Source organism: Tyto alba, unplaced genomic scaffold (assembly GCF_018691265.1).
Source record: "Tyto alba isolate M040663 unplaced genomic scaffold, T.alba_DEE_v4.0 Super-Scaffold_45, whole genome shotgun sequence".
Lineage (NCBI taxonomy): Eukaryota > Metazoa > Chordata > Aves > Strigiformes > Tytonidae > Tyto > Tyto alba.
The window spans coordinates 27,497,725-27,524,762 of record NW_024881321.1 but is presented as its reverse complement, the minus strand read 5'-3'; the positions used below and the strand labels follow the sequence as shown (position 1 = coordinate 27,524,762).

At 43.9% G+C, this 27,038-nt stretch overlaps 1 protein-coding gene across 2 annotated transcripts; it reads left to right on the top strand.

The window, feature by feature from the left end:
* The first annotated feature begins 1,641 nt into the window (after positions 1-1,641).
* On the top strand, positions 1,642-21,209 carry DCT (dopachrome tautomerase). Of its 2 annotated transcripts, XM_033002008.2 has the most exons (8): positions 1,642-2,149; positions 9,958-10,257; positions 11,721-11,821; positions 12,858-13,024; positions 14,642-14,821; positions 14,929-15,064; positions 16,479-16,680; positions 19,963-21,209. In XM_033002008.2, the coding sequence occupies exons 1-8, from the start codon at positions 1,753-1,755 to the stop codon at positions 20,142-20,144; spliced, it is 1,665 nt and encodes a 554-aa protein (XP_032857899.2). In that variant the 5' UTR covers positions 1,642-1,752; the 3' UTR covers positions 20,145-21,209. The 2 variants fall into 2 exon arrangements, with proteins under 2 accessions (XP_032857899.2, XP_032857909.2); XM_033002018.2 differs by lacking the exon at positions 9,958-10,257.
* Positions 21,210-27,038: the final 5,829 nt, after the last annotated feature.

Sequence of the window (27,038 nt, the reverse complement as noted above, 5' to 3'; positions counted from 1 at the left end):
TTTAATCAGCTAGCTGAATCCCATCCATATATTTTGATGGCTCTTTTTGGTGATGCCGATGTGTGTTCACTTTAATTGCTTTCAGATGGTACGTTGCTAACTTTGGTTCAAGACATTGTCTAACTTAATTCCAAGAGTGATCTTTCTCACACCAGAGAGTAGTGTTGAGTAGTATGGAGAGGTGTGTTGTTCAGAGTGGTTTTGAGGCAGTGCCTCCATTTATAACTCGTGAGCTTCTTAAACATATTTTTCCATCAGCTAGACCTACCTACTTTCTGTCTCTTTCACATGTTGTCAAGAGCAGCAGGCAAGAGCCAGCTCCAGGTAAACTGAAACCTAAGGGAGATGAGTTGAAACCCATTTCAGACTACTTGGTAGTGCTAATTGTCTTTGTGCTTCTACATAAATGAAGTAGCATCGTATTTTAGTTTGTCTGGCAAGTAATAAATTTTTTATATAAAGACTGGAGAACCTGAAAGTGCTGATGATGGTGTCTGCAGTGTGGATGAACTCCTTCGCTGCATGATGGCAGTAAGTTTCCTGCATAGATAATAGACTTCTTGTGCCAGAATGGTGTGGTTGAACATCCACGAAAATACAGAATAGTACAGACACAACCACAGCTTTTTTCATGATACTTACTTACAGAAATGGCTAAACAATAGAAATGGGGAGGAGGGAGGTAGAGAAAACTTTCAGTGAAGCAGAGGGAGTTGCCACTTTTTATTCAGTATGGTGGAACTGAACTAATAGCTATTGCTTCAGACTCCTCTCATGATTTATCACTACTTTATTTTGATTTATTCGTTTTATTCCTCTAGCACATAGGATTTGCACTGTGGGCAGCTTTTTAAAGTAATTTTTGTCAATGTCCTGAACAAAACCACTTGTCTGCATGTCTGGTGTGTGTATTGATCTTACAGACTGTCTCCTGCCAGGTGGGTAATAAATGCTCAGCTGTGACAGTTCTGAGAGTCTAGCCGCCAGACCAGCCCCAAAACAACCTCTGGGTAATAATGGGGAAAGGATTAGAACGCAAACAAGGACCACTCACCCTTTAAAAACAATTACATCATTCATTCTGCATGCAAAATGTCTATTAAGAAGGGAACCCTTCTCCACTTGCCACTCAGATATTCACAGTACAAGCACTGGAGTTCTGTGGTCAGCAGGTGAAGTCTCCATCCTAAACTGTTACTACCAGGTTTATTAATTTTTGTTAATGATGCACCTATATCCTCTGTGCTTCTAGTTCATTTTCCACTGCTACTGCTTCAGTGGAAAGTATTTTCTTGCAGTGAATGAACTGAAAAGAGAAGGGGTTTCCTCTTCTATTTATCATCTGTCTACAGGGTTTTGATTAAAAGAATAAACGTGTTTCTTCAGCCACCTCAACTAAAACGAGACCATCAATTTCTTAAAGCTCATGAAAGACTTGGAGAAGTAAATCCGAGGCATTCACTTGCCTGACAAGCTGCCAGAGCCCACAGAACTTGCTCTCACACTGGCATCTTTTCTGCCCTTGATGTCATGTGCAAAACACGAGGATTTGTGCCGTGCTAATCCCTCTAATGAGGGTTTCTCCCAACCTCTATATAAACCCTGCTCAAAGCCGTGGCTGCTGGGCAGGCACCCCAGAGCCAAAGCGCCTGTCTTTTTCACCGCATTCAAGGCAATTAGAGAGCGGGATTAAACAAACACTCAACACCAGCACCCTCAGCAGCGACAGGGATTATCCCGCTTACCCGGGGCATGGAGCCGTGGCAAGGCCATGCTGTCCCGTGGCAGAGATCTCCCTGCTCCGCTCGCTCAGGTTCAGCAGAGGGGCAGAGCCTGCACCCAGCCGTAATGGGTGCCCTGAGGTGGCTCTTCTGGGCTGGGCTGGGCTACCTGAGCTGCTGCTGGCCCCCCCAGGCACAGGCACAGTTCCCCCGCGCCTGCATGACGGTGGATGCCCTTCACTTGAAGCGCTGCTGCCCGCCCTTGGGGACAGAGCCAGGCAACGTCTGTGGGTCCCTGCAGGGCAGGGGACGGTGTCAGGGGGTGCAGGCAGATACTCAGCCCTGGAGTGGCCCCTACACCCTTCGAAATGTGGATGACCGGGAACGGTGGCCCCTCAAGTTCTTCAACCAGAGCTGTCGGTGCACAGGTGAGAGCGGTGCTGGGGCGAGGGGATGGGGATGGATGGGTCTGCTAACCTTGCTCTGAAGGCCAGAAACGTCCCCGGTGGTGTAAGGCATCAAGAAGCCTCCAAATGTATCAGTTTCCTAAAATACTGTCATGTTCAAGATACTATCAGCACTTTTTCAGGGCAACAGAGTCAAAAAAGCATTTTCTCTCATGCAAGATTTTGGGTTTTCCTCTTTGTTCCTGTAGCCACCCATCACCTTTCTCACCAGGTTTTTGGATGTTTCAGTGCTGCGTTCAAACCTCTGTCACTGCTAATCACGGTGCAGCAAACCTGGATCAGTGTGCACTGATCAGAGATTTATTCCTCTCGGTGCAGTACTTTGCAGCACGATATACCCCCGTGCACTGAAAATGTGTGGATGTCTGGCCAGGGTATTTCCCGGGGTTGTTATCTAAGTCTACAGCTCACTTTGATCCAAAATGGGTCTGTACAACCACCAGAGGCCATCCTGTCATTTTCTTCCCCATCTCCAGCCGCTCCTTCTCACCCGTGACTTTACATGGGCTTCTGTGTTCACCTGCTGGAGGTGAAATGGATGAGGGAGGAGATGTGCTTGAAGGCTAACCTGTACAGAAGGATCAGGTCTTAAGAAGACCAGTTCACTAGTGCTGGCAGGAGGGAGGGAGTATGAAGGCAAGGTCAGGGTAGGATAAGGCAACAGGACCCTTTTTCAGCAATAGCCCTGGTTGAAGGAGGGTTAAGATGAGCAGGAACTGCAGCCTCAGCCCAGCCTGCTTCTCACAGCTGGCAGGAGGTGGTACCAGGAGTCAGGCAAAAAGCACATCTCAATCACTAAAGTCACTTGCTAGGCAGATTTCAAATGCAGCCTGGGATTTCTTGTTGGAAACATAAAGTTGTTTGAATTTTCTAACGTGGGAAGAACAGCCTGTTTTCCTTCAACCTGATTCTTAGGACTAGCTGAACTGTTTTGTCTAAAGCACTGCAGTGCTTTCAGCAAGTGCGGATAAGTTCGCAATGCTGTTATCAACTGAGAGCAGAGAGGTAGTGGCAGATGACTTAAATGGAAACATGGAGTCACTGAAGCTCCTCAAAATAACAACAACAGACTTGAGAGTATAAATTGGTTTTTATCTCTTCCTTTGACTAGATTTCAAATGCTTGCGTGGAAGTACTTTTCCAGACACTTAAAAAAAAAAAAAAAGAAAGAAAAAAATTTGGTGTAGGTTTCTTTCATTTTAAAGGTTATTATATACCTCCAAAACTAAAGTCAGGTATCACGTACAGGCACAGACTCAGAGTAAGAAGAACACTGAAGCACATGGGCATACACCAATATTTACACAGTCTAAGTAACGAGGGCACCAAGACCTGGGAGTAAATTGAAGAGTGGTGAAGACAGACATGGTCTGCATAGGCAGACATTAATTTGCTTGGCCAAGTAGAGATAAGCACCGGTACTTGATATTTGCAGGGCTGGGTCCCAGGTTACATGACCAGAATGTAGTGTCCTTTCTTCAGCCTTTCTTCTGCTGAGCTGTCGCTCTCAGCTCTTTAAATGTGTTTTTCTTGCTGCATTTTTATTTCTTGTATTCCTCTTTCTCATTGCAGTCTTTTTTATCTAAATAGACCCGTGATAAAATATTAAGGTGGAAGGCATGCTTAAGGATGATTTTTAGGAAAGTTTCCTGGACTCCACTCTGCCTGATGCTGCATGCAAAGGAATTTCTAGTCTAGGAGAATGCTAAGAAGTTCACAACTGCATGGCATTTGAATTGGATCTGATGTTTTTACAATGCTGGTAATTGTATGTCTGTGTCTGTTAGTATTTTACTGTATTTTTTTTACTCTGTTTTAGACACTGGTTGGCTGGCTGCACGTGAGTGTTTTAAATGGTGTGACATGTGGTCTTTGTTAGGCATCTAGGGCTATGGTACCTATGATAGGTAACATAAATTAAATATGCTCATTGAAAGGGAAATGGAGCAGTGCACATCCCTACTATTAAGGTATCTTACTCCCCAAATGAATGTTATGTGAAAACTGCCTATTTGAAATGGTTCCTTGCTTGTGCAAACTCCAGCCCATGCCAAGGGTCTTTCTAGCATTTTAACAATATAAATGGTTGTGTTCCAGAGTCGTCTTAGCACTGTTTAATTTGTAGTTTAGACATGGTGTAAACAATAATCTATGGGACCTCCAACTGCCATGTAGCTGATTATATTTGGTTAGATAGTGCCATTTAAACCTGTCACATAGCTGATGGCTGTACGGTAGGAAACCTGGAGGAGCTGTGAGGAACAGGGGACAGGATTTTCCAAAGGGGGCATTCTGGAATTCTCACAATAAATTAATCTATTTGGGCTTTCTGCTAAAATCTTAATAGCTAATGATAAAAGGAACTTTGAACATTTAGCCATTTGTTGTAGCTGTTAACTGAGGAAAAATGTCTTAAAATCATATCCATGATTGATGCTGAGTATTTCTGGGGGGGAAAAAAAAAAAGGAAAATCCCAAACACAAACAAATATTGGTGAGTGGTTATTGTGGAGTCATATTATTTTTATAATTTTTCTCAAATCAGTGTAAATTTTCTAAGGCAAATTAAAACGCCCCACATTTATTTTCCATTTCTAGACTTTATCGGATAATATGCATTAGTCTTTCTTTAACTGGAGATAAATAGAATAAGAGTAGTACAACAGCAAGATCCAGCTTTATTTCCCACTTTTTGTACAAAGAGCCATGGTTAAAAAGACAATTGTAAGTCTCTTGTCAGGATGCTGCTTGCTGCACGTTTCACTCAGTGTGTTGGTGGCAGCAAAAATAGCATCTCTAGGAAAAAGATGTGGTTATGGCATGAATGTAGCTAAGAGGTAGCAAAGAGTTTTTAGTTCCTGTCTAATTTCATTTTTGAATCCATGGTATGTGTTCTACAATTCATCTGGGTGCGCCTAATATTAATTCAATTTATATAAATTCTTAAACTTGATGATAGTTGTTGACAGTGTGCAGTACTACGCGAAGGGAAATATGTTAATATTCCTTAATATTATCATATTCCTCAATAAGGTGTATGTGTTGAATTAGACAAAATATTGGATGTACTACTCTAACCCTGAAAATTGATACTTGTAGCTAATTACACAACAAAGCAGTATTTCAGTGGGATAGTTAAATATAATTTAGGAGAATACTGTTTTAGAAGACCTATGAACTAAATGCTCTTTTGAGTTCTAAGGGATAAAATTGTACTAATGGGATACAGATCTAGAATAGCATTTAAAAAACTCACTACAGAAGATTATTGTGAAAAAAACCCCCACTGCAGTCAGTCATGTGGTTGCTAATACAGATTTTGACAGTGATTAAACAATGAATTCACTGAGGAGTTAAACATTTCTTTTTTTTCCTTGCCAATTCCTAAGGTTAACATGTGGACGTGTTCTGAACATTACTCTATTTTTTTTTTCATAGAGGTTTTTTGAGAAAAAAAAAATTAAATCTTTCCACATTCCTGTGCTATATATAACCAAGCTGGAGGCAGAAGGTTGTGTAAGCATATTTTGTGTAAACAAATTGCCAGTTAAGCCATGTAGCTGATATGGTGGCCCTTCCATTAGGTAAAAATTAGCTTTTGAAGTAGTTATAAAATACACTTAATTTACTTATTATAGGACAACGTGGCTGTGGGAAAATACTGAATTATAACCATACCTTGATGGTGATGTTAAAGCCTGTGCTAGGTACAGATCTTCCACATCCTAAAGCCTAACAGTATGTCCAAATGAAGAGCTAGAAGAGACAGAAGAACTAACCATTTGTCTCACATAGTAGCAATCCTGATCCTACCCTTTGGATACTGAAGTCTGCTGGTGTTTCAAAACTAATGGAACTTCTCTTTCAATGCAATGGCTAAAGAAGTCTGAAAAGGGGTCCTTTCTCCCCATCTGATAAATGATGCGTATTAAGCTGGTCTCTGTGGAAGAAAAAGGCATGGCAGCTGCTCAGATTTCATCTTAGTACAATAAAACAAGGCAGAAGATGGTGAGTGTTGGATGGGTTCCTTTTTACTGAAGAAAAGACACTGAGTTGATGGAGTTATTAATTTGTGTTACACTCAGTGTCTGAAGGCCAACCACATGCTATGACTGCTCAGAGGTAGAAAAATCCCTGGCAATCACTGGGGTTGAGAAGCAGCTACAGTGGTATGTGATAACTGGTGTTAGCATACACCAGTGATGTGTATTAACACATACCAAGAGTCATGTCATAAGAAGTGTCTTTTTCTCAGTGACATGCCCATGGATTGACTCACTGGGAGAAGTAGCATAGCCATAGTGCCTACAGAAACAGCCAGATTCACCCAACTTGACTGGGAAAGACCACCATTAATGATGATGAGTTTAGACATGGAAGACAGCTCCTGAGGCAGGTGATCCCATCTCCAGACAAAAGAGTTAGTGGGGAAGACACCCCAGATGACTTTCTTTGCCCAGCAGCAGTACAAGGGTCATTCCTGAAAGCAGTGGAACAAGCGGGGCACAACTGGGCCCCGTCTGTGACATGATCTGTGTGCCAGAACAACCTTGCCCACTGTATTTTCTAGGAACCACAAGAGGTGAGAATAATCTCCCTTGTCCCTGGCATAGCCTCAGAGAAGTAGTACACTGAGTTGCTACTTGTTAGTCACTGAAGGCAAAAAAATGCTAAGGATTGAAACCTTGCATGTTGCTATGCTCCCTGTGTTCAAGAGGATCCTGAAAGGATCTCATTGTCTTACTGAAGATGTCTGCTATGTTCTATATCCTGATGAGATTACTTTTCCTGCTGTCTTAGAGCTGTACCACTGAAGTCCACCATCACCAGCATAGAAGACACTGAAGTTAAGTTGTAAGAGACTGGGACATACATTTCACAGTGCTATCATGTGGGAATTCCACAAGGCAGTAAACAAACATTTTGAAAACAGCAATGCATTATTTCCAGAGCAGTGGCCTGGTAGAGTGCTTTAGAAACACATACTGAAAAAGTGGCTTAGGTGGGACATAAAGAACCTGTGGGTGAGTACTGCAGTTATTCCTGTTTGCAATGTGGTAAGTCCCACAGACCTCCATCAGCTTCTTGCCATTTCAGCTGCTGCCTAACGACAGTCCTGTGATGCATGGAGTCTGCTGAAAGAAAATGACAAAAAGTGACTTTCGATTCCATGAAGTAGTGGTGTTGTGTGCTTTTCTGACAAGAGAATATTGTGAAATAGGCCTGAGTATGTTACAAAAATGTTCAATACAATCAGCAGAAATACTGCAGTGTGAAATACCACTTTGCCTGGAAATTGGGTTCTCCTGTTTGCCAGGGTCTTCTTCACTGCAGTTTCCCTCCTTACTCAGTAAAAGCTCATGTCCCATTGACAAGTGTCTGGCAAAGTGGTGGAAAGAATGGACCTCTTGTATTACTTAATAGATTAGGTGGTTAAGGGAGAAAATCCTGCATAGCATCAACTGGATATAATTAGGAGCTCTGGAAGGGAAACAGGTGAGGAGTTATTGGTCCACCTGGCTACAGATGCCATACAGGTGGAGAAAAACTTTTTTCCCATGAAGATGACTCGTCATTTCGGGATTTTGCGAATTTCTTTTCACAGCCTGAAGAGGTGCACAGAGTATACCTAAAATATGGATGTTGTCCGATAAAATGATCTGGGACATCAAGAGCTGCATAGATTCAAAGGGCTCTTACTGAGAGAGGAATAGGCACCATCAGAGCCCCAACAAGTGACTGATGGAGTCTTGTTCTGGTACCAAACCAGACGGGACAAACCTGCTCCTGCACTAACTTTGATTCCATTAGTGCTGTATTTCAGTGTGATGCTTATTCAACACTGAGAGTAGATGGGTCACCTGAATTACTGGAAGCATGACTGCCAATCTCAAAAAAGGCTGTTGACAGATTTATTCATGGTTAATTCATGCTTTGCCTCCCTTCTCTTAAAAAGGGTTGAACTGTACCTTTTGGTGTCAGGGGACAATGGCTGCTTTCCAGAAGTTCATGGTCCATCTACTGAAACTTGTGCAATATACACGGCCTAATATGGTAGTGTTGAAAACTTTTGCTTTTTCTGGCATACGTCTTCATCCCCTAAACTGATGCAGACCCCTGGCTTTGGGTGCATTCCATCCTAGCTGAAACATGGCAGCCGAGCTCAACTCCTCCTAACTGCACTGGGACAAAACATAAGCCATAACCTGGAAACTGTCCACATGGTATGCCACTGGGCTGTGCACGATCCAAAACCTAGTTGAAGTCTTCACCCTTGTGGTGCCTAACCTTAGCACTGGTCCTAAGCTTCATGACAGTATGTAAGCCTATACATTTCAGACCCTCTGAGGTAACCATAAGCTCTCAAAACCTACAGTTAAGAGTCCACATGTCTTCTTGGTAGGTCTCACAGGAGTCTGTCACAAATGTTTAGATCTCAGCAGCCCGTATCCTAAAGCTAGCCATAAGCTACACAGACATTCTGGTAACAGCCCTTGTAACCTTGGGGGACTTTGAAACTGGTAATAAGCCCTGTAGCCCCTGACAATCTGAAATCTTACTTTAGTGTTAACTGTTGTTCTGCTCATAGACTCATCTCTACACCCAAGGGACGTCTGCCCATCCAGGAACACTTCATAAGCCAGTTCCCCGTCCCCACGTTAGCCCGAAGCCTGTCCTGGGTCTAGCAGTGACGATATGTGTGGGGAGCAGTGACCCTTTGTGGCATTTGGGAAAACAGTTGGCATGGTTGTTGTGGAGCGAGTGTGTACACGGGGTTGGAGGGAGGGTGGCGTTAGGGAGTCTCAGTGCAATTTTTTGAGAACTGAGTGGAGATCCCAGAGGACCCCTGGTTGCCCCTCTGCTCCCTCCTTCCCCTGGCAGCAGTGCCCGCTGCCCTACACCACTGCTACGCCAGCAGCCTGCCTGCGTGCGGGCAGGAGGCAGATGTCCGCTGCGGGAATGGTCGGTTGTCCCCCCGTCTGCCCCCGGCAAAGGCAAAAGGATCTGCAGCAGGGCCTCTCTGCTGCAGCTGGCAGTCTGCCACGCTGAGTGAGAGGCCACGCTCACAGCAAGCTCTGCTCTCCTGGGCTCTTCTGCCACATTAGAGGGTCTGAGCTAATAGCCTAGAGCAGACCTGATTATGTGCCTTAGGAACGATGCCAGCGGCTTACTGCAGTGTTTCTCAGGCTCTTATTGCAGCACCATTTAATAATGCTTAAAGCGTGACCTGCAGCACTCCTGGTGCTTGTCCTGGATCGTGTTGTGTCCCAGATACACTGTTAACAGACATTAGTTTTTCCTAAGTTTTGTCCTTGAGAGAACTGTTTTGTTTGGGGATTCTTTTATGCGCTTAAGGATCCATGTGAACCGACCTTTTTTTGGGTTTGATCCTGGAAGTACTTGATAGCCAGTCGAGCAAAGCACTTCATCACTTGCTTAACCCAAAGTGCTCAGCCCACTGTTCGGTGAGACTACTCACGTGCCTGAGGGCTTTGCAGAGCTCTGAGCACCTTGGGGCATCAAGCCCATTACCCAGCACTTCACCTTCCCAGCCAGCTGAGTGTGGTTCTTGGCCCTGCCGCGGTGCTGGGAAGCGAGCCATCCTTCTGGTTAGGCAGCTGGCAAAGCTGCCAGTCTGCTCAGCTGCTGTGCCTTCCAGGAACTGGCGTCTCTGCGGAAAAAGAGTGCTAATTCTTAATTCTTCTGCATTTCACTGTTAGTTTTCCCTGATTCATAATGTCATGACTGCTCTTTCCCTCTTGATTCAGGAAATTTTGCTGGCTATAACTGTGGTGACTGTAAGTTTGGCTGGACCGGCCCCAAATGCAACGTGAGGAAGCCAGCAGTTGTCAGGAAAGATGTCCACTCCCTGACGGCAGAGGAGAGAGAGCAGTTCTTCAGTGCTCTAGACCGTGCAAAGACAACAATTCACCCAGACTATGTAATTGCGACTCAGCACTGGTTAAGTCTGCTTGGTCCCACTGGAGAGGAACCACAAATTGCCAACTGTAGTATTTACAACTACTTTGTTTGGCTTCATTACTACTCAGTCAGAGACACGCTACTAGGTTAGTGCTTTTCTTATCCAACGGGCTCTGCAGGTAAAAGAAAAGGTGAAAAATATCATTGCTGAACAAAGGTAAGTATGCTTAACACAGCTGCGCTACTCCAGTGAGTCCCACTAGGAGCAGATCTGTGGAGTGGAACAGTTGGTGGTGAGAAGGTGGTGGCCATCCACGGTTGAGGGAGGTGTGCTTCAGACCTGCTGTGGTCTACACCCCCCCCCACCCCATGGTGACCAGACGCACCTCTGGTGCATCTTCTGTCTGACAGGGAGGCAGTTCACAGGCCCCACTGCTGGGTGAACTGAAGCGTGGTCAGGCAGGGGCTGACTTCAAAAAGGTGTTCCTAGTTCACAGGACAAGGTGGATGCAGCAGCAGTGGGAAAGGGGCTCTGCAGTGGTGAAGGCAGAGACCATGTGGGGACATTGGGGACCAGAGTGCTACTGTTTTCTGTGGCCTTTGGCAAGGTATTAAGGATGAGATTTGCCTGAATAACCACAGCCAAATTTTGTAACCAAACTGGGTTAGAGGTTTGGGTATCTAACCCCATGCTTTCTCCAAATCCTAGATTCCTAGTCCTCATTGTTCTTCTAGACAGAAGTACCTAAGCCAGCCCCACTTCGCAAAGCCCAGCTCTCACAGAAGAAGGCACCAGTATGGCTTTTCTAACTGGCAGTCCTACGTGCAAGCTGAACAGCATATATCTAACTCCTTGCTAGATGGTATCTGATATGCTGCAGTTGTTTTTCTTCAGTGTGTCCTTCTGACGCTGTTCCATTTCCCAAGGCTGAAGGAAGCAGTCTCTGGCCTAGCAAGTGCAAAGGTCCTTCAGGGGACAGGAAAATCGCGTGGAAAGGGAAAGTGGCAACTTCTAGTATTGCTGCAGTGATAAAAAAATTCATATGTGTGTTGAAGCTTGCTGCAGTGATTAACAAATCCATATGTGGTTCGAAGCCTCTAGCCTTCAAGTGTCTTAGTTCTCATGTGTAATATCAAGAGCACAACACAAGAAATAACAAGCACAATTTGAAGAAAATTGGCAAAGGATGTTGAATTACTGTTGTCAGGTTATGGAAAATGCTGAGGTTCTCTTGACAGATACATGGTGTAAGTCCTGTAGCTGAGCAAGAGAATAAGATAATGATGTGGTACATATTAGCAAGAAGCTAAGATTTTAAATGATAAAACTGCTTCTTAAAACCAAAACCCATGGAAATGATAAGAAATCTTCACAATATCCAACTTTTGGTGGAATGTGAACTTTTGGGAAGCACTGAAGTGAATATCCACAGAGGAGTTTGTTTCACTTGTCCCATGTAAGTGGTGTAGCTTTTGATCTGTGTGCTTTTTCCAAAGGTGCAGAGCTGCAGGTTTTTGTTTAAATCTACTCCAGGCAGTAGAAGAAGGTGCTGTCTTTCTCTCGAGCCTCATTTGGTGCCTAAGTGCTTATTTTATCTTCCCTTTGTAGGGCCTGGCCACCCCTTCACAGGTATCGATTTCTCCCATCAAGGACCTGCCTTTGTTACTTGGCATAGGTACCATTTGCTGTTGCTGGAGAGAGACCTGCAGGTTAGCTGAACAGCCTTTCCCTTTCCTCATGCAGCTTCTCTCTTTTGCTATGTGACTTTGTTGAGCCAGCCAAGGGTAAGGTATTTCCTAGGATAGATTCTTACCCAAACTCCCAGGAGTGTTTGTTCACTGATCCTTTTTTTGTTTAAAGTGAAATTAGTGCTTTCAAGATACTGAGGACTTAACAGTTTCTCACTGTGAACAACACCGTGAAGGTTATCATGGAGATTTTTTTCTTCATCTCCACAACAGCAGACAGAAGATGTGAATTAACACTCTTTATTAATAAAATCAAAGCAACACTTACATGTAAAACTTGGTAACATATATTGTTCCCTGATGTTGAAGACAGCATCCCAATAAAAGCAACTTTAAATATTACCACCCTTAAATGTGCCACATGATACATTTAATACATACAGATATTCAGCAATACATCTTTTAAAGAAATATATGTTAACGTGCCCAACAGTCAGTTGCTGAATCAGTGACTGATTTCCACTTGTGTTCCTTCTACATTGGCAATGTTACTGTATTTCAGCCTTGCGGATCTCTAGTGAAAATGATTGGTATCAAAATAGCTGCAGGATCTTGCATGAAATCGTATCTAACAAGCAAGCACAAACAAATGCACTGTATTCCTCTATTCATACAAGTTCAGATTCTTCCCCACAGCTAGCTAGCCTTTCTGGAGCAAAAGCAAACCACATGCACAATTTTACCCATGACCCACTTACCTCACTCCAAATGCCTCTTAGCTGCTCAAGGCTCAATTCATCTCTGTTCCCGCCTGGTCTCTGAGTTGGTAGAAAGCCTAATGTGGGCCAAAAGAAGTGCAGACCAACAGGAGAGTGTCTTTGCTTGGACTGACTTAATGCTCCAATCTTTTGAATGGAGTTAGAGCAGCACTGTGAGATGCATGTAGTTGAAATGCAGAACGAAAAGCAGAATATCCAGTGAAACAACTTTCAGGGGTCTCTTTCTTTCTTTTTCCTTTGAAGGTGATTCCCTGCTAATGCATTTCTGTCCGTTGCAGCGGCTGGTGGGCAACGACTCCTTCGCGCTGCCCTACTGGAACTTTGCCACAGGTAGAAACGAGTGTGATGTCTGCACGGACCAGCTCTTCGGAGCATCGCGGCTGGATGACCCGGGGCTGATCAGCCTGAGCTCCAGGTTCTCCCGGTGGCAAATAGTTTGTAACAGGTACGAGAATATCTAGGGAAAGCTTGCATACTGACCAAACCTCGCTTTCGTTCAGCGTTGAGAGCACGGGCTGCTCTCTCAGTGTGAACAAGCAGCAGGAAAAGAGCCAAGACATCTTTTTTAAAACTGAGAATCACGGTCGGTTTGTGTGTAGATGGTGCTGTGTAAACTTTCCTCTTTGGTATTATGGTAGTATATTTTTTAAAGATGATTCTTTTGCTACAGGATTTTAGTCAATTCAGCCAATTTGAGACTGCCAAAAGTCTGAAGAGTTTGCACATTGCCAAGTATCGTTTTAAAGAAGAAATGCCTGTGTGTTGGTTCTCTGTAACAAACACCCAACTGATTTTGGCAGCAGAAGCAGAAAACTGTTTTGGCATATAGGAAGCTAGAGATAGGCTGAAAAATCTGTTGCCTTGTATTGGGTGAGACCTTAACCCTGATATATTTAGTGCAGTTTGGGGATTGACTTTGAAGTGGCTGAGTTTGCACATGGAAAACAAAACAGAGACAGCCAGGAGCTTGCTGCCAGCTTCCTTAGGCATATACTGATTCGGGTAAGAGCAGGGCTTTGACAGGGGATTCACATGCAGGATTGGGGCACTACAATATAAGATGCTGCTGGTTACAATACCCATGTAACATTCTTCTGTCAGCTCCAGGGCAGCATGCAGTCAGTCAGTTGGAGATACTGAGAGCTCACGGCTTTTCAAAAGAGCCTCTTTCTCTGGGTACCTAAGGAGCTACTTTAAATTCTAGCTTTAGGCTTTAAATCTTGCCCCTATTTTTTTCTCTAAGATAAATAGGGCTTTGTTTTTCCTTAAAAACTGAAGTGACTAAACTTTTGCCTTGCCAAGGTTAAACAGAGAAGGGCTTTTGTTTACCTCAGGGGTTTCTGAAAATGCCGTTTCATTTCATATTGAATAGCACAGAATTTTTCACAAGTGTTACACTGTTTTTGTCCCCTCCTTTCCTCTTTCTCTTCCTGATATAAAGAACTTGCTCCCCATTAGCTAGTGGGCAACCTCAGCAACAGCAGGATGTCCTCTAGGCCTTGAAAAAGAGGATGCAATGAATTGCAGTTGCTTTTCCTGTAAAAGGGTTGAGGGATGGAAAGTGAAATCCTGTTTTCTGTCTTTCCTTTCATTTTCTCAGCCCACCCCACAGTGGGACTTTCCTGGGTTTTTTTCCCTCTTTGATAAGAGTTAAAAAACTAGTCCTTAGGACTGAAAGTTTGTCAATTCAAAATTCAAAAGACTGTTTTAGATTGTCTGGCAAAAAATGTTATTCCAAAGCCCTCGGGAGGGGAAAAGGCATGAAGGGAGTTGTACTTGCCTTTTCTAAAGCATCTGTGGACAACAAACCTGGTAACTCTTGGTCCAAATGACTGATGGTCCACAGAGGATGCAGAGCCACAGAAAGCCATGGCACGGTGTCAGTCCTGCAATAAATTCAGCTCCCAGGCCACGGGAGGTGAACTGAGATGCCCGGGGAGTTGTCAGTCCCTAACCTCTTCTCTCTCACACATATAGCCAAGGCCTCTTTCATGCTATGGGGGAAAAAGCCAACAAGTCATGACCTTCTTCTGACTTGTGCCTCTTTCCATGTCACGCTCAGCTTGGATGACTACAACCGCCTGGTCACTCTGTGCAACGGGAGTGATGAAGGGCCGCTGCGGCGGAGGCCGCCCGCGGGCTCCAGCGAGCGCCTGCCCACCGCGGAGGACGTCCAGAGCTGCCTCTCCCTGCAGGAGTTTGACAGCCCCCCCTTTTTCCGCAATTCCAGTTTCAGTTTCAGGTTTGTCTTTCAGCTCTTCCAGCTCTTCGGCTGGGTCAAGGGTTTTCTTTACGTGCTCATTTGTCAGCAAAGTCTGGTTACTTGATGCTGCTTTTACCCATCCACAGGAATGCGCTGGAGGGCTTCGATAAACCTGGTGGAGCCCTTAACTTGCGGATGCTGAGCCTTCACAATTTGGCTCACTCATTCCTGAATGGGACCAGTGTTCTCCCTCATGCAGCTGCCAACGATCCCATCTTTGTGGTATGTCTTTTTCCTCCAGAGTGAGTGGCAGTGGCTGTGGGTCAAAGTCAGCTATCTCACCAGAGACTTGCAGCACAGAAGTAAAGTGAATTCCCTAAAAATAAGTCCTTTAAACAGAAAAGGAGAAAATATTTATCTTTTTCTTGAACACTGCCATGACTGCATAATGGTCAAATAAAGAGGAGAGAAATCTCACAGTGATTTGTAAAATACAAAATAAATTTCTAGGGAGAGGAGCTAGTCATGTTGTCCTGAATCCTTTCATTAGGTTGTATCTAAACTTAATGGCTTATGCCTGACAATTCCACAGCAACAAGATAAACTGAAAGTGGGGCTAGTTATTTTAGAGCAGTAGACCGAGTAGTTTGTGTCTTTGTTTCAAAATTCACAGGCTAAAAGGAAGTGCATCTAATTTCAGGGTCTCTTGGGAAATAGAAATAATGTGATTTCACTGGTGCAATGGTACAGTGCTGCACTGCAATGAGCAGCACAAACAGCAATGTGCAAATAAAAAGCCAACAGTTGACTCTGTTTACACATCTTTCTCTCCTAATAAGATCATGCCAATTTATTTTCCTCTGTTAGATCAAACCACAGTGATTATATGGACAAATTCTAATACAAATAATTAATTTCTTACTTTCACTTTAAGTTTGCAATCTTTTGTTGGAGAAATTAGTCAGAATACTTATGTAGTGGCTCTCCAGCTTATTTCCTTAATAATTATTGAATTCCTACATTCATTTATTTCTTACACAATGAAATCTTCATTTCACTGAGGTGTAATTTTATACTCAAGATTATTTTCTGTAGGATATTTTCTAAGTTTTTTCCAGGGTTGTAATTAATGGCTACATTAGAAATTAAGTTGAATTGCCTCAGACATTTGTAATTCTTGTCTGAAACAACTTTCATGTATTAGTGCTTTATAGACTTATAAACTCACTGGTCAAGACCTGACCAGATTCATGGGTACCTGGAGCTGTGGAGCTGGTGGCTTGCTCTAAAATGAGCATGAAAGAATCAAATTTCCTACAATTTTCCATACCTGTTCAGAGATGAGAGAGATTAAAATACATTTGAGAGGTACATTCACCTGAATGAGCTCAGTGGGCCCCCACCCGAGAGGATGGACCTGCCTGTTCAATACCAGCTGATATTAAATTGTCTGGAGAAAGAGCTCATTATGAACAACAGCAACAAGGACAAATACAGCAAGATATCCCATGCAGGAGATCAGTTTACTCAATTCTCATGAGCTTTCCTGGATTCCCATTCTGTAAATCCCACCTAAATTAGATTACCCTCTTCCTTCTCTTTCAAAAGCTGCTGCCACCTTAGGTGAGAGTGTTTTAAATGCTGTTGAGTTCTAACAGAGCTTAGTAAATGTGTATACCCACGCTTGGATTTTCAGGTTCTTCACTCCTTTACTGATGCCATCTTTGACGAGTGGATGAAGAGGTTTAAACCACCTGACAATGCCTGGCCCGAGGAGCTGGCTCCCATTGGTCACAACAGACTGTATAATATGGTCCCTTTTTTCCCTCCTGTGACCAACAATGAGATCTTCCAAACTGCGGAGCAGCTCGGCTACACCTATGCCATTGACCTGCCAGGTATGTCTCAAAGGTGTTGTCGTGGTTTGAGCCTGGTCGGCAGCGAAAGACCACGCAGCCACTCAATCCCCCTTCTCTTCCGGCAATGAGAAGGGACAGAGAGCCAGGCTTGGGGTTCAAGATAGGACCGGGAGGGGCAAATCACCCATTATGGTCAAGAGCAAAAGGCAGACTCGTTAGGGGAAGAAAAAAGGAACATACATTTATTACAGACACTAACAACACATAACAGAGTAGGACAGTGAGAAGCATTGCCACATCTTGAGAACACCTTCCCCCCACCCCTCCCTTCTTCCCGGGATCAGCTCTGCTCCCGATATCTCTACCTCCTCCCCCAGTGGTGCAGGGTCAGGGAATGGGGGGTGCAGTCAGGGCTGCTGCTCCTCCCATCTTCGGTGGGAGGAGCTTCTGGAACTTCTTCCCCTGCCCCATCGTGGTCCCCCTCTCACAGGAGACAGTCCTCCACAAACATTCTCTGACATTAATTCCTCCCATGGGCCGCAGCGTTCCCCACACTGCTCCATCGTGGGTCACTAACTTCCTCCAACTGGATTCCCTCCCACGGCTGCAGCCCTTCCCGAGCTGCTCTGGCGTGGGACACCCCCACATGCTGCAATCCTCCCAGCACTGAATTACAGCAGCGGGGCTGCCTGTTCCCATGAGACCCCGGCCTTCTTCGGGCACAGCACCTTGATCATCCAAGTGAAATGAAACACAGGCCATAAATCAGTGTCTGCTCCACTGTAGATATTCATGAGTGGCAGTGGGGGGCTGCCCTGCCGTCTCACCACAGGACACAGGGGGGTCTCTGCTCCGGCACACCTCCCCCCCTCCTTTCTTCCTCCGTTCCTCCACTGACCTTGGTGTTCACGCAGCTGCAGCAGCTCCTCCTCACAAGTCCGACTGCCCGTCACCACGTCCCTTCTTAAATACGTTATCGCAGAGGCGCAGCTGATGGGCTCAGTTTTCAAGCAGAGGTGGAGCTGAATTGGAGCTGGGGGAGCTTTGAGAAGCTTCTCACAGGTGGCCACCCCTATAGCCCCCTCCCCTGCTACCAAAAATAACCCCACCACTCACTCAAACCCAGGACAGGTTTGGAGGCTGTTCCAGGCCAAGCAATGAGACAGCTCACGTTTTCAATGACACTGGCTTACGGAAAATAAAGCATCTTTCACAAAACTTATAGGTCTATTCAACTGCTCATGAGCAATCACATATTGTAGCACAGGGAGTTAACAACTCACCACATAAGCCATGGTAACTACAAGTGTGCACATACTTTGCTCTGCTGCAAAACACATCAACTCAAAACAGCTCTGGCATTCATGATGGTGCTCCACTGGAGCTGAGGAATCATTGTTTTTGACTCCTGCTCCCAGCACTGTTCATGCCTGTTACAGGATCCTTTAACCTGTCAGAGGTCAGACACTCTGCCAGGGAGCTTGCCTGGCTAATGTTGGTCATCAGAAAATACTTGTTTTGCACAGGCTCTGACTGATATTGCATTATGAATCTCATTAGAGGTCAACTCCATTAATCTTTGGATACTCTGGAAAGACGTAACTGGGTGTTTTGCCCCTAGTTTTAAAGATTTTCCATCCCCATAGGTGTGATGTGCCTTAGGGTTTGTCTGTTCATTTGAAATTACCTTGGACTTAAATGATATAAAGACAAAACCCAAGAAAACAAAGAATTTATGCACAAATCCCAAATTTGCAACACGAGTTACAAATATTTGTAAAAGGCACAAGTGTAAGAAATGCATGAAAAACATGCTTCAGCTGCTTTAACAAAGATTGAATCTGAGCTGTTTCTTTCTCTACCTCAGGATTCCTTTGAGAGGCAGTAGGTGCTTATCTAACCTATGTGGCCAGAAACGTCTTCTAAATGCTTACCATGTATCTGTGGTTTTAATCTGTGGAGACTGTTTAAAGGTCTATAGACTGCAAAAGATTGAAACCCTTGTCCTCAAACCGCATTCACGCAGGGGAGCCCTGACTTTTGGAGACATGCTTCTGCAGTGCTTTTCTCAGGGGCGTCCCCAGAATTTCCCCTGGAAATTTAAACTTCCCCTTTTATGGAGTTTAAGTTTTCCTCCCTCTGGACCACTGTCCCTGCTCCCGCTTTGGAAATGCTGCTGCCCCTTGGGTATGAGGTACCCAGAGAGCCACAAAGGCAGCTTGTGATTCTGCTGCTTCTCAACTCCCACCTAAATAGTTATCTCACTATGAAGCAGCATATCTATCCCTGCCTGCACGGTCAGTGTTCAGAGAATAAAGTTTTTACAACAAACCCCTTCTCTTTTATCTAAATATATAAATTGCTAATTCTACTTCATGTAACCACATTAAAAATCAACATAGGTAATACATTGCTGGCTTTTACTTGAGAGATGGTAAAGTGGTAAACAATTAATTTTGGGATCTTACCGAATTTGGGCACGATTGACCTCCATTCTTTTGTTGACAGAGATTGCAGATTGGGGCACACAACTTTTAGTTGCTTTTATAGCCAGTGTGACAGCTCCTTGAGCTAGCAGGATTTAAGACCATATGTCAAATACCTTTTAAATACCTTAAATCCTTTTGAGAGTTTTTTAGTGAATATTTAGTCAAATGTAATTATTGCAATCTCAGTATATGTAGCATTTTTCAGGACGGGACAGCAGGCAGTTGTTGCTTCCGGAAGCATAAATGAAAACACAAAGTTATTTAGCCAAGCGAAGCAGGATTATTATAAGAATGGGCAATATTATCTTAGAAGACAGTGGTTCCACAGAAGCGGTTCAAAATCAGAGGATGTGATCTGGAGCCGGTCAGCAGAACCACACTATGTAGTGTTTTCAGTTAAAAGTTTGACAGTAGTCTTCTTTGTGGTCTATAGGAAAATTTGAGGTTTTTCTGTTGACTGAAATAACTTGGAAACAGCTATGATGAAATGTCATTATAGAAAGAATTGCTTAAATCATTCATAATTTTGTCCAATTTAGATAAGAGAATGGTATTTTTGTTTTGTTAGTGTTAATCTTTCCCGTTCTCAACACTTCAACTTGTATGAAAGGTTGAAGTTTACATTCAGCTGTAGAATTCTCTGGCAGGAAACATCTCCGGCTCTGGTATGTGTGTTGGTTACACGGTGCATTACCAGCTTCCCCTCTGGTCAGTGGGTCTCTAAGCCACACAAGTAATCAAATTACCAGGCTGTGGGATATCTTCTTTCTTCCATGTGATTTGAGAAATGAAATTATGGGCTGTCCTCACTTCAGACATTTCATATTTCCAGGTTCACTTGACGAAACCCAAGCATGGGCTGTCACGGTTGGATCCACAATTGGAGGAGCACTTACAGCTCTGGCCACACTCCTTCTGCTGCTTGTACTTTTCCAGCGCCGAAGGCAGAGAAGAGGTTTTGAACAACTGATGAATGTGCGCTTCAGCCCCAAAAAGTACATGGAAGAGGCCTAGTGTCCTTGCTTAGTGTCTTTGCTTATTCTTGTAGGAAGTGACCTTGATTGTCTTACTGAGAGCTGAGAATTTATCACACACTCCTTTGGCAGCTGACTACATTGTTCTCATTCAGGCTTTCCTGTTATCTTGTGAATTGTAATATATGAGGTCCCTGGGTACATATGTACAAGGCCCAAGACAGGCCAGACTTTTCTTATTACCAAACATTATCTGGAGTGTGTGACACTTGTAAATCACCCTCTATAGATTTAGATCAAGACAGCTAAAGCTCTAAATAGAAGAAAATCAACTTGAATAACCAAGATAATTTTTTACCTCAATGTATTCTTGATTTCATTTAGCGGCTCAGAGATGTGCGGAAAGTTATTAACTCTACATATATATTTGGATTACATATTATTTTACAGTTACCAATAAATATTCTGAATAGCATAGTCTTTTTTTAAGGTTCAAAATGTTTCATGCTGTTTGACAAAATACAATAGGACCCCTCTGATTACAGTTTATTTCAGAAGCATGATCAATTCCGTATGTTATTTCCAATCAAGCTGATGTTAGCAGTAGGTAAACCTCCAAGCTCAAGTTCTCCTGAAATTTAAATGCAGGAGTTCCCTGACAGCTAGAGATATACTTGTGCTTTACCTCTGTGTTAGGGACCTGTGACAGAAGTTGAAAATGGTGCTTATCCTTCTGTATTTTGTCTCTGCTGCACTGTTTCATGAATTTAGACCCAAATCTCCAGTCTGGGACCCAGGACCCAAGACTGAGATATCTCTCATTACCCAGGTCTGCAGGTAGGGGATGAGGTTTGGATGAGGCACTCCCTAGACCCCATCTTAAACATTCCTTTATATATTCCCTATATATTTCTTTATTTAGACATAGATTTTAACCATATTTGGGTGGCTCTCCCATGCTATCTCGAGAGAGGGTTTTTACACAGCAAATGAAGTCCTGAATGGATTGTGTCAGATTTGGTGCATAATATGTTACATTAATGGAGTGCTCAGATTTTGCATTTTGTAAGGTCCTGAGTCTTAGAAAAACTGCTTTTGTAGTCTTAAATAAAAAATTCCAGTTAGTAATGCTTTCTGGTGTTTCTTCTAGGCCTCCTCAATACTAGCTGTATGAACTAGAAAGAAGATCTCAGTAGGTCTTCACATATACCTAGCTTTGAATATGTGTAATTCACAAAACTTGCCTCTAAAATGCAGACTTTCTGGGACAAGGAAAAGTTATGATTTGCTCACCACATGCTCAGGTATTCCTTGCGGCATCAGGTGGACAATGATCTCCTGCTGTTTCTGCTGTTCCGGGGTGCCTTTGGGGGGCCTCAGCGCACTTAGCCTTGGCTCATGCCCAAGACGTCAGTGGTTGGAGCGTTTTTGTACAGCCACTCAGCCCAGTACCCTAACTCTCAATTCAGGTTGCCTGTCAGGGGTTTTTACTGTGTAGGGACCGGCGTTGGTGCTGAGGACATCGGCTGAGGTCTCCAGAGACCTGGCTTCGGCTTGTGTCACATCAGTTGGACCCTGGTCAGTGTTGGTTTGCAGCTAGGTCTGAGGTCTCCACGTGCCCTTCTCAAGGGGCAAGTGTCAGCCACTTTCCAGCACTACAAGACTATGAGTCTTCACATGCAACAATTTCTGCTCAATACTGATTTAGAGAGATGCTGTTGGATGCAGATTGACACCTTTTTGTCTTTCATGTGATGTGAATGACAAAGTTTAGGAGACAGACTAGGCTGCCACTTCCACGGGTAAATTAGATTTTTCCTTGGGCTCACAGGGCATAGTGTGCGCCCAACTGGCTTCCCCACCTTAGAGGTTTGGATATTGATGACCCAAGTGTTTGCTTTGCAAGCTGCCCTAGTTATGGGCAAGTGGCAGTGTCAGTGAGGTAGGGAAAGGAGAGACAGGTGAAAAATGTGAAAAATGTAGTATAGCAGCCAACTTGTTAGACCTGATATTGCCCAAGTGCGGATGGGTAAAAAAAGTGAGAGTTGATCAGTTTTCACTTGTAAGTTGAGTAGAAAGGTGTTTTCCTTTCCAGAAGAAAAGCAGTGAGGGCATTAGATTGATACTATGCACATGCAAAATGCTAAGGTCAAAGATCTGCATGTTACTCTTTCCAATCGCTGGGCCTTAGTTTAATAATTAGGGCTTTAAAACTGTGACTGGTTTGAACACTTGCTGGTATAAATCTGTCTGAAGCAAGCTGTATCGAGGGCACAGCCTGCCCTCTCGTGGCTTACTAGAAAATTATCTGGTGACACCAGAAAGTTGTTTTCTCCCTTTTTAAAAAGACAGTCTTGGTCTTGCAACCGAGGAAAGTTGTGTCCTTGGTGAAAGGAGGAAGCACAGGTAAGCTTTATATGAAATGCTTAAAAAGGAAGAAAGCTGAGAATAGGAACATTACAAAACGGTTGGAGGAAATCCTGCATCAACTCTGATTGTAAAGGTTGGTTTTACATGTTTTAATGTTCCACTCATCCCAAACTACAGAAAAAGCATTTTTTTATTGCTGGTTTATTCAGGTACTAGTAAGTACTTGTGATCTGTTGTTGAATAAATTTTATTAAAGCTATTACTGCCAGGTTGAGATGAAAAGGGACTCTTCTGTCCCATAACTGGAGGCAAAGAGGCACAGATTCCTAAACTGAGCGAAACAATACTGAAAACACACCATCTCAAATCTCCACAGAGCCCAGGACACCCTGGGATTTTGGTCCTACAAATCAGTGCAGTGTCACCTCAGCTCCTGGAGTCTGTGGGGTGGGGGCACAGAGGGGGCACCGAAATGGGGATAGGGAGGGCAGTGCCCACCCAAGACAGGTGTCACTGGTGTCCGTGGACCACCTCTGCCCATCGCTTTTTCCTCTCACGTACATAACTGAGCAGTCACCGAGCCCAGCCCGGGGGGGAAGGAGGAGGGACCAGCACATCCATCTCCGTAGTCACTTTTTACTCGAGGCACTTTGCTGGCAGATGGGAGCTGAGCTCCTGAATGACTTCAAGATGAGATGGGTGTAATCATCATCACCTCTCCCGCCCCGACTCCCCTTTGAAATAATTCCTTCTGAATTGGTGCTTTCTTCTGACAAAGGGCTCCGAATCACACAGGAGCATGTAACACGCAGATGCAAATGAGATGTTTAAGCCCTGGAGAGGAAGAGGTGCTCAAAAACATCCCTTTCTCAGCCTTTTTGTTATCCAGACCTCTGTAGCTCCCAGCTCTGCCTCTAGGGCTATTGTGTGGATTATCTTTCTGAGGACTTTAATTCTCTCTAGCCACTAGTTAATTGCTCTCTCAATTGGCTGTACTGGATCTGTGGGCAGTTAATGCCTCTTTCTGAGTCATCCACTGGGTCAGATGCCTAATTTTTTGACTCTGTAGTAAGCTGGTGGCAGCCACATCATCTCTGTCAGTCATGGCCTGCGCCTTTGTGCAAATGATTATCATGAAAATTCTCTGAAGGAATTAGTGAGAACCTGTTTTCTGCATTAAATTAAATCTCACTGCTGGCTGCTTAGCTAATGCTTGAAAAGGAATCTGTTCTGATTCTGCCGCTGATTTAGGAAAGAAGCAACGTAAAGCAATCACATCTTATGGTTATTACTGTAAAATTGGAAGTTGCAATGCCAATACTGACCTTCTGCTTCTTTTAATTGCTTACTTTACATTGCTTTTAGGAGAGACATTCTGTGCCTGTGCTTGTGAGGGGAGGAAAAGAAAGAAGCAGATTTGAAGGCTATCAGCTAAATTTAGTAGTGAAGATACACACTTACAGAATCAGGCACGTTGGCTTGTGGTAACTAGGAAGGAAACTTAGTTTCCTGAAGTACCTGTTTTGGCCCTTCATGCAGTGTATGCAGCCAGTTAAGGGCCCTGCACACAGATGCCTAGAGAAAGTCAGGTTATGAACAAAGCTGCACCTATGATTCTGCAGCTAAGTCATGGCTATGGGGCAACATTAATTATCCAGAGCTTTTTGCTAAAACTAGGCTTTCTAAGACCTGGGTGGCCAGAAGAAATGGTCTGGCACCTTTTTATACACCAGCTCTCTCTTCTTGTGAGGGGGCATCCACCTCCTGGCTGAAAGACCATGAACAGCAAAAATTACCTCTAACCTTTGTTTCAGATTAAGCCAATGTATAAGCCATTGCATTGTATATATCCAAAGTCATGGTCCGATACTAGCAGGGGACCCTCCAAGGGAGAAATATGAGAAAAAAGCTCCAGGTATGCACCTAACTGCAGAATCTGCAGGTCTGGTTCCTTTTGCCTGTCCTGATCTTCTTCACCGATTCTGTCTGCCTTCATGATGATGTTACTATCGCCATGTGTTCTCCCTTCAAAGTGTCTGGAGGTCACCCTTGTGTTGGGACAGATGGGATTTGCAGATAGAAACTAAGCTACTAAATGTGATGATGAGTGTGGGAGACCTGAACACGCCAAGCTATTCAGCAGAGAGGGAATAAGCAGTCAGGTCACTTCCCCAGCAGATGATCCCACCCTGTTTGTCTCTCCTCCCTTCATTGCCTTGCTGTGTCTAGCCTGTTGACAAACCCATGAACCCTGAAACAACTTCAACAGGCAGGATGGAAAGAAAGCATGGGCTGACTCCAACCACTGCCCTTGGCAGCAATTGCAAGTAAAGGAATAAAGTAGGCCGTCACTTGAGGCAGTCACTCCATCTCCAGCTCAGATCTAGTCTTTTCAGTTCTCATCTCAGCCGTCAGACTTTCTCACAGACTAGATTAAAAAGCTCCTTCTTCAGCACTGTGGTTCTGCCTGTGGTGGATCTCCTTCAGTGGTTCCTGATTTTCTGTGGTCATGTAGCAGAGAGCTCAGCTGTCTGGTTTGATATGGTGAATTGCATTATGTGGCTAGATGCCTAGGAGACAGGTGCTTAAATGTTCAGTGGTGTGGCCACAAAGTCCCATCTTGCGGCTTCCTTTCACTTGGTGATTTCGTTGCTGTGTTCCAGGCTGCTTCCAGGCCTGTTTCCCAGCCACCCATCTCTGAGGGTTTGGTCCATCTGGTCTCTTATTAGATTTTTTCACTTCTGCCTTAGAAGAAGGTCTCCTGAGGTTTTACTGGCTTTTTTTTTGGTGTCTTTTGCTTGAAAACATCTTTCAGCAGCTTCATTTTTATGCGGAGGCGTTATTGTTCAAATATCTGTAACAGTTTCACAGTTGCCTCCTCTGCTTGAGTTAACTGAAAAGCTACTAAACACGTTAAATGCTCAGAAACTGTTATTGTTGGGAATAAGGCTGATGACTGATTTCTTTTGGGCTGATTTCCACCAATTTCAGATAGAGCCTGAAGTGCTGATTAAACCTTCTTCGCTGGGTTTCTTTTTCATTTTTACCAGGGGCTTTCAAACTCCAGCCTAGCTTTTGTCAATGAACTCTTCCACTTTCTTACATGCTGCTATGTCCTGCCACCCCATGGTCAGTGGCTGCTCAAGATGGGGAGACCTTGCCAATGAGCTGCTTCTTTCTCTGTTGCTCTGGCTGGCTGCGCACGGCAAGAGCATTGTGAGGAGAGCCACCGTGCTCAGCCCTTGCAGGTGCACATCGAATTTACTTACAGTCCCTAGGACCTACGTCAACAACTGGCTTCGTGGTTAGCCGGTGCACTCTTGCTTGGCATGCTACGCTCTCGCTGGTCCCCTTGGCATAGCTGTCTGGCAGAGATGTGAACAAATGGCTTCATTTAGAGCAGCTCTAAGACTGTTCAGATTCGTGTCACATCCCAAGGCGGCTCATCTCCTCACTGAGCATGGAGACAGGAGCTTCGGTGAAATGTAGAAAGCATGCTTCTTCTGCAGCTGCGTACGCCGACTCGGTGTGCCAAATCCTGTGGATTTAGAATTCATCTCAGAGTTTTGAAAAATGCCACTTGTGAAGGCAAAGCACAATCCTTCCTTAGAAAAGAAAAAGCTGGATTTTAAATAGAAGGAGAAATGATCCTTTTATTCAGGCCAAGTACAATCTTTCCTTCCTCCTTTTCTTTTCCCTCCAACACTTTCCATGTATAATCCTAGATTAAATCTCATGATTTTACAAAACCAATAAAATAATTTGTTTTTAATGTGGAATTTGTTGTTTTTAAATGCAATCTCCCAACTAAAAATATCTGATCAGGGACATGACAAATGGAGAAAGAGACTACAGAGCTCAGTATTCATTTACACTATGTGCATCTGCTGGTAAAAAAGTATACCCTAGTGGCTGTGCTAGGACAGATGAACAGAAAGGTAAAAGGTATATTTCTATATAAAACTGAAAAGGGAGGGAAAAAAGCGGTACTTTTCATTTCAGTCTTGCCTGTATCTAAACATTTTAGCTTGCCCAGGCTGGAGATTGCTAGTCATGTTTTTCTGATGTATACTTAATTGTGTTATTCAGACCTTAATTTGTGTCAGCTCATCACAACAGCCTGTCTCATGCTCATTTTTGCCTTAGTTTCTGTCAGTCATTCAATATCAGTATGGTTTTTATCTGGAAAGCACATCTCTAGTAACACTGCACAAAATTGATCCCTCTACTTTTCTGTAATATTCCATGATTTATTTCATTTGGAAACAAGGATAGGGCAGGTTTTACAGAGCAAAGTGAATGGGAATGGGAATTTATTGAACAACAAAATGACTACTTGGAGTATTGCCTTTGCCCGACAAGTTCCAGTAAATTCATTTTGCAGCCAGAGAATGTCAGGCTTTTTTCCTTTCACACTTCATGTATTGTGTAGTGGAGCAGCTTGCTCTAGAATAGAAATCCCTTAGTTTTCAGTTGTGGCTGTGGTACTATTAAGGATCTCTGAATTTAGGGAGGTGTCACGCAAATATTTCAACATTTCAGGGCACTGTAACTACATACAGTG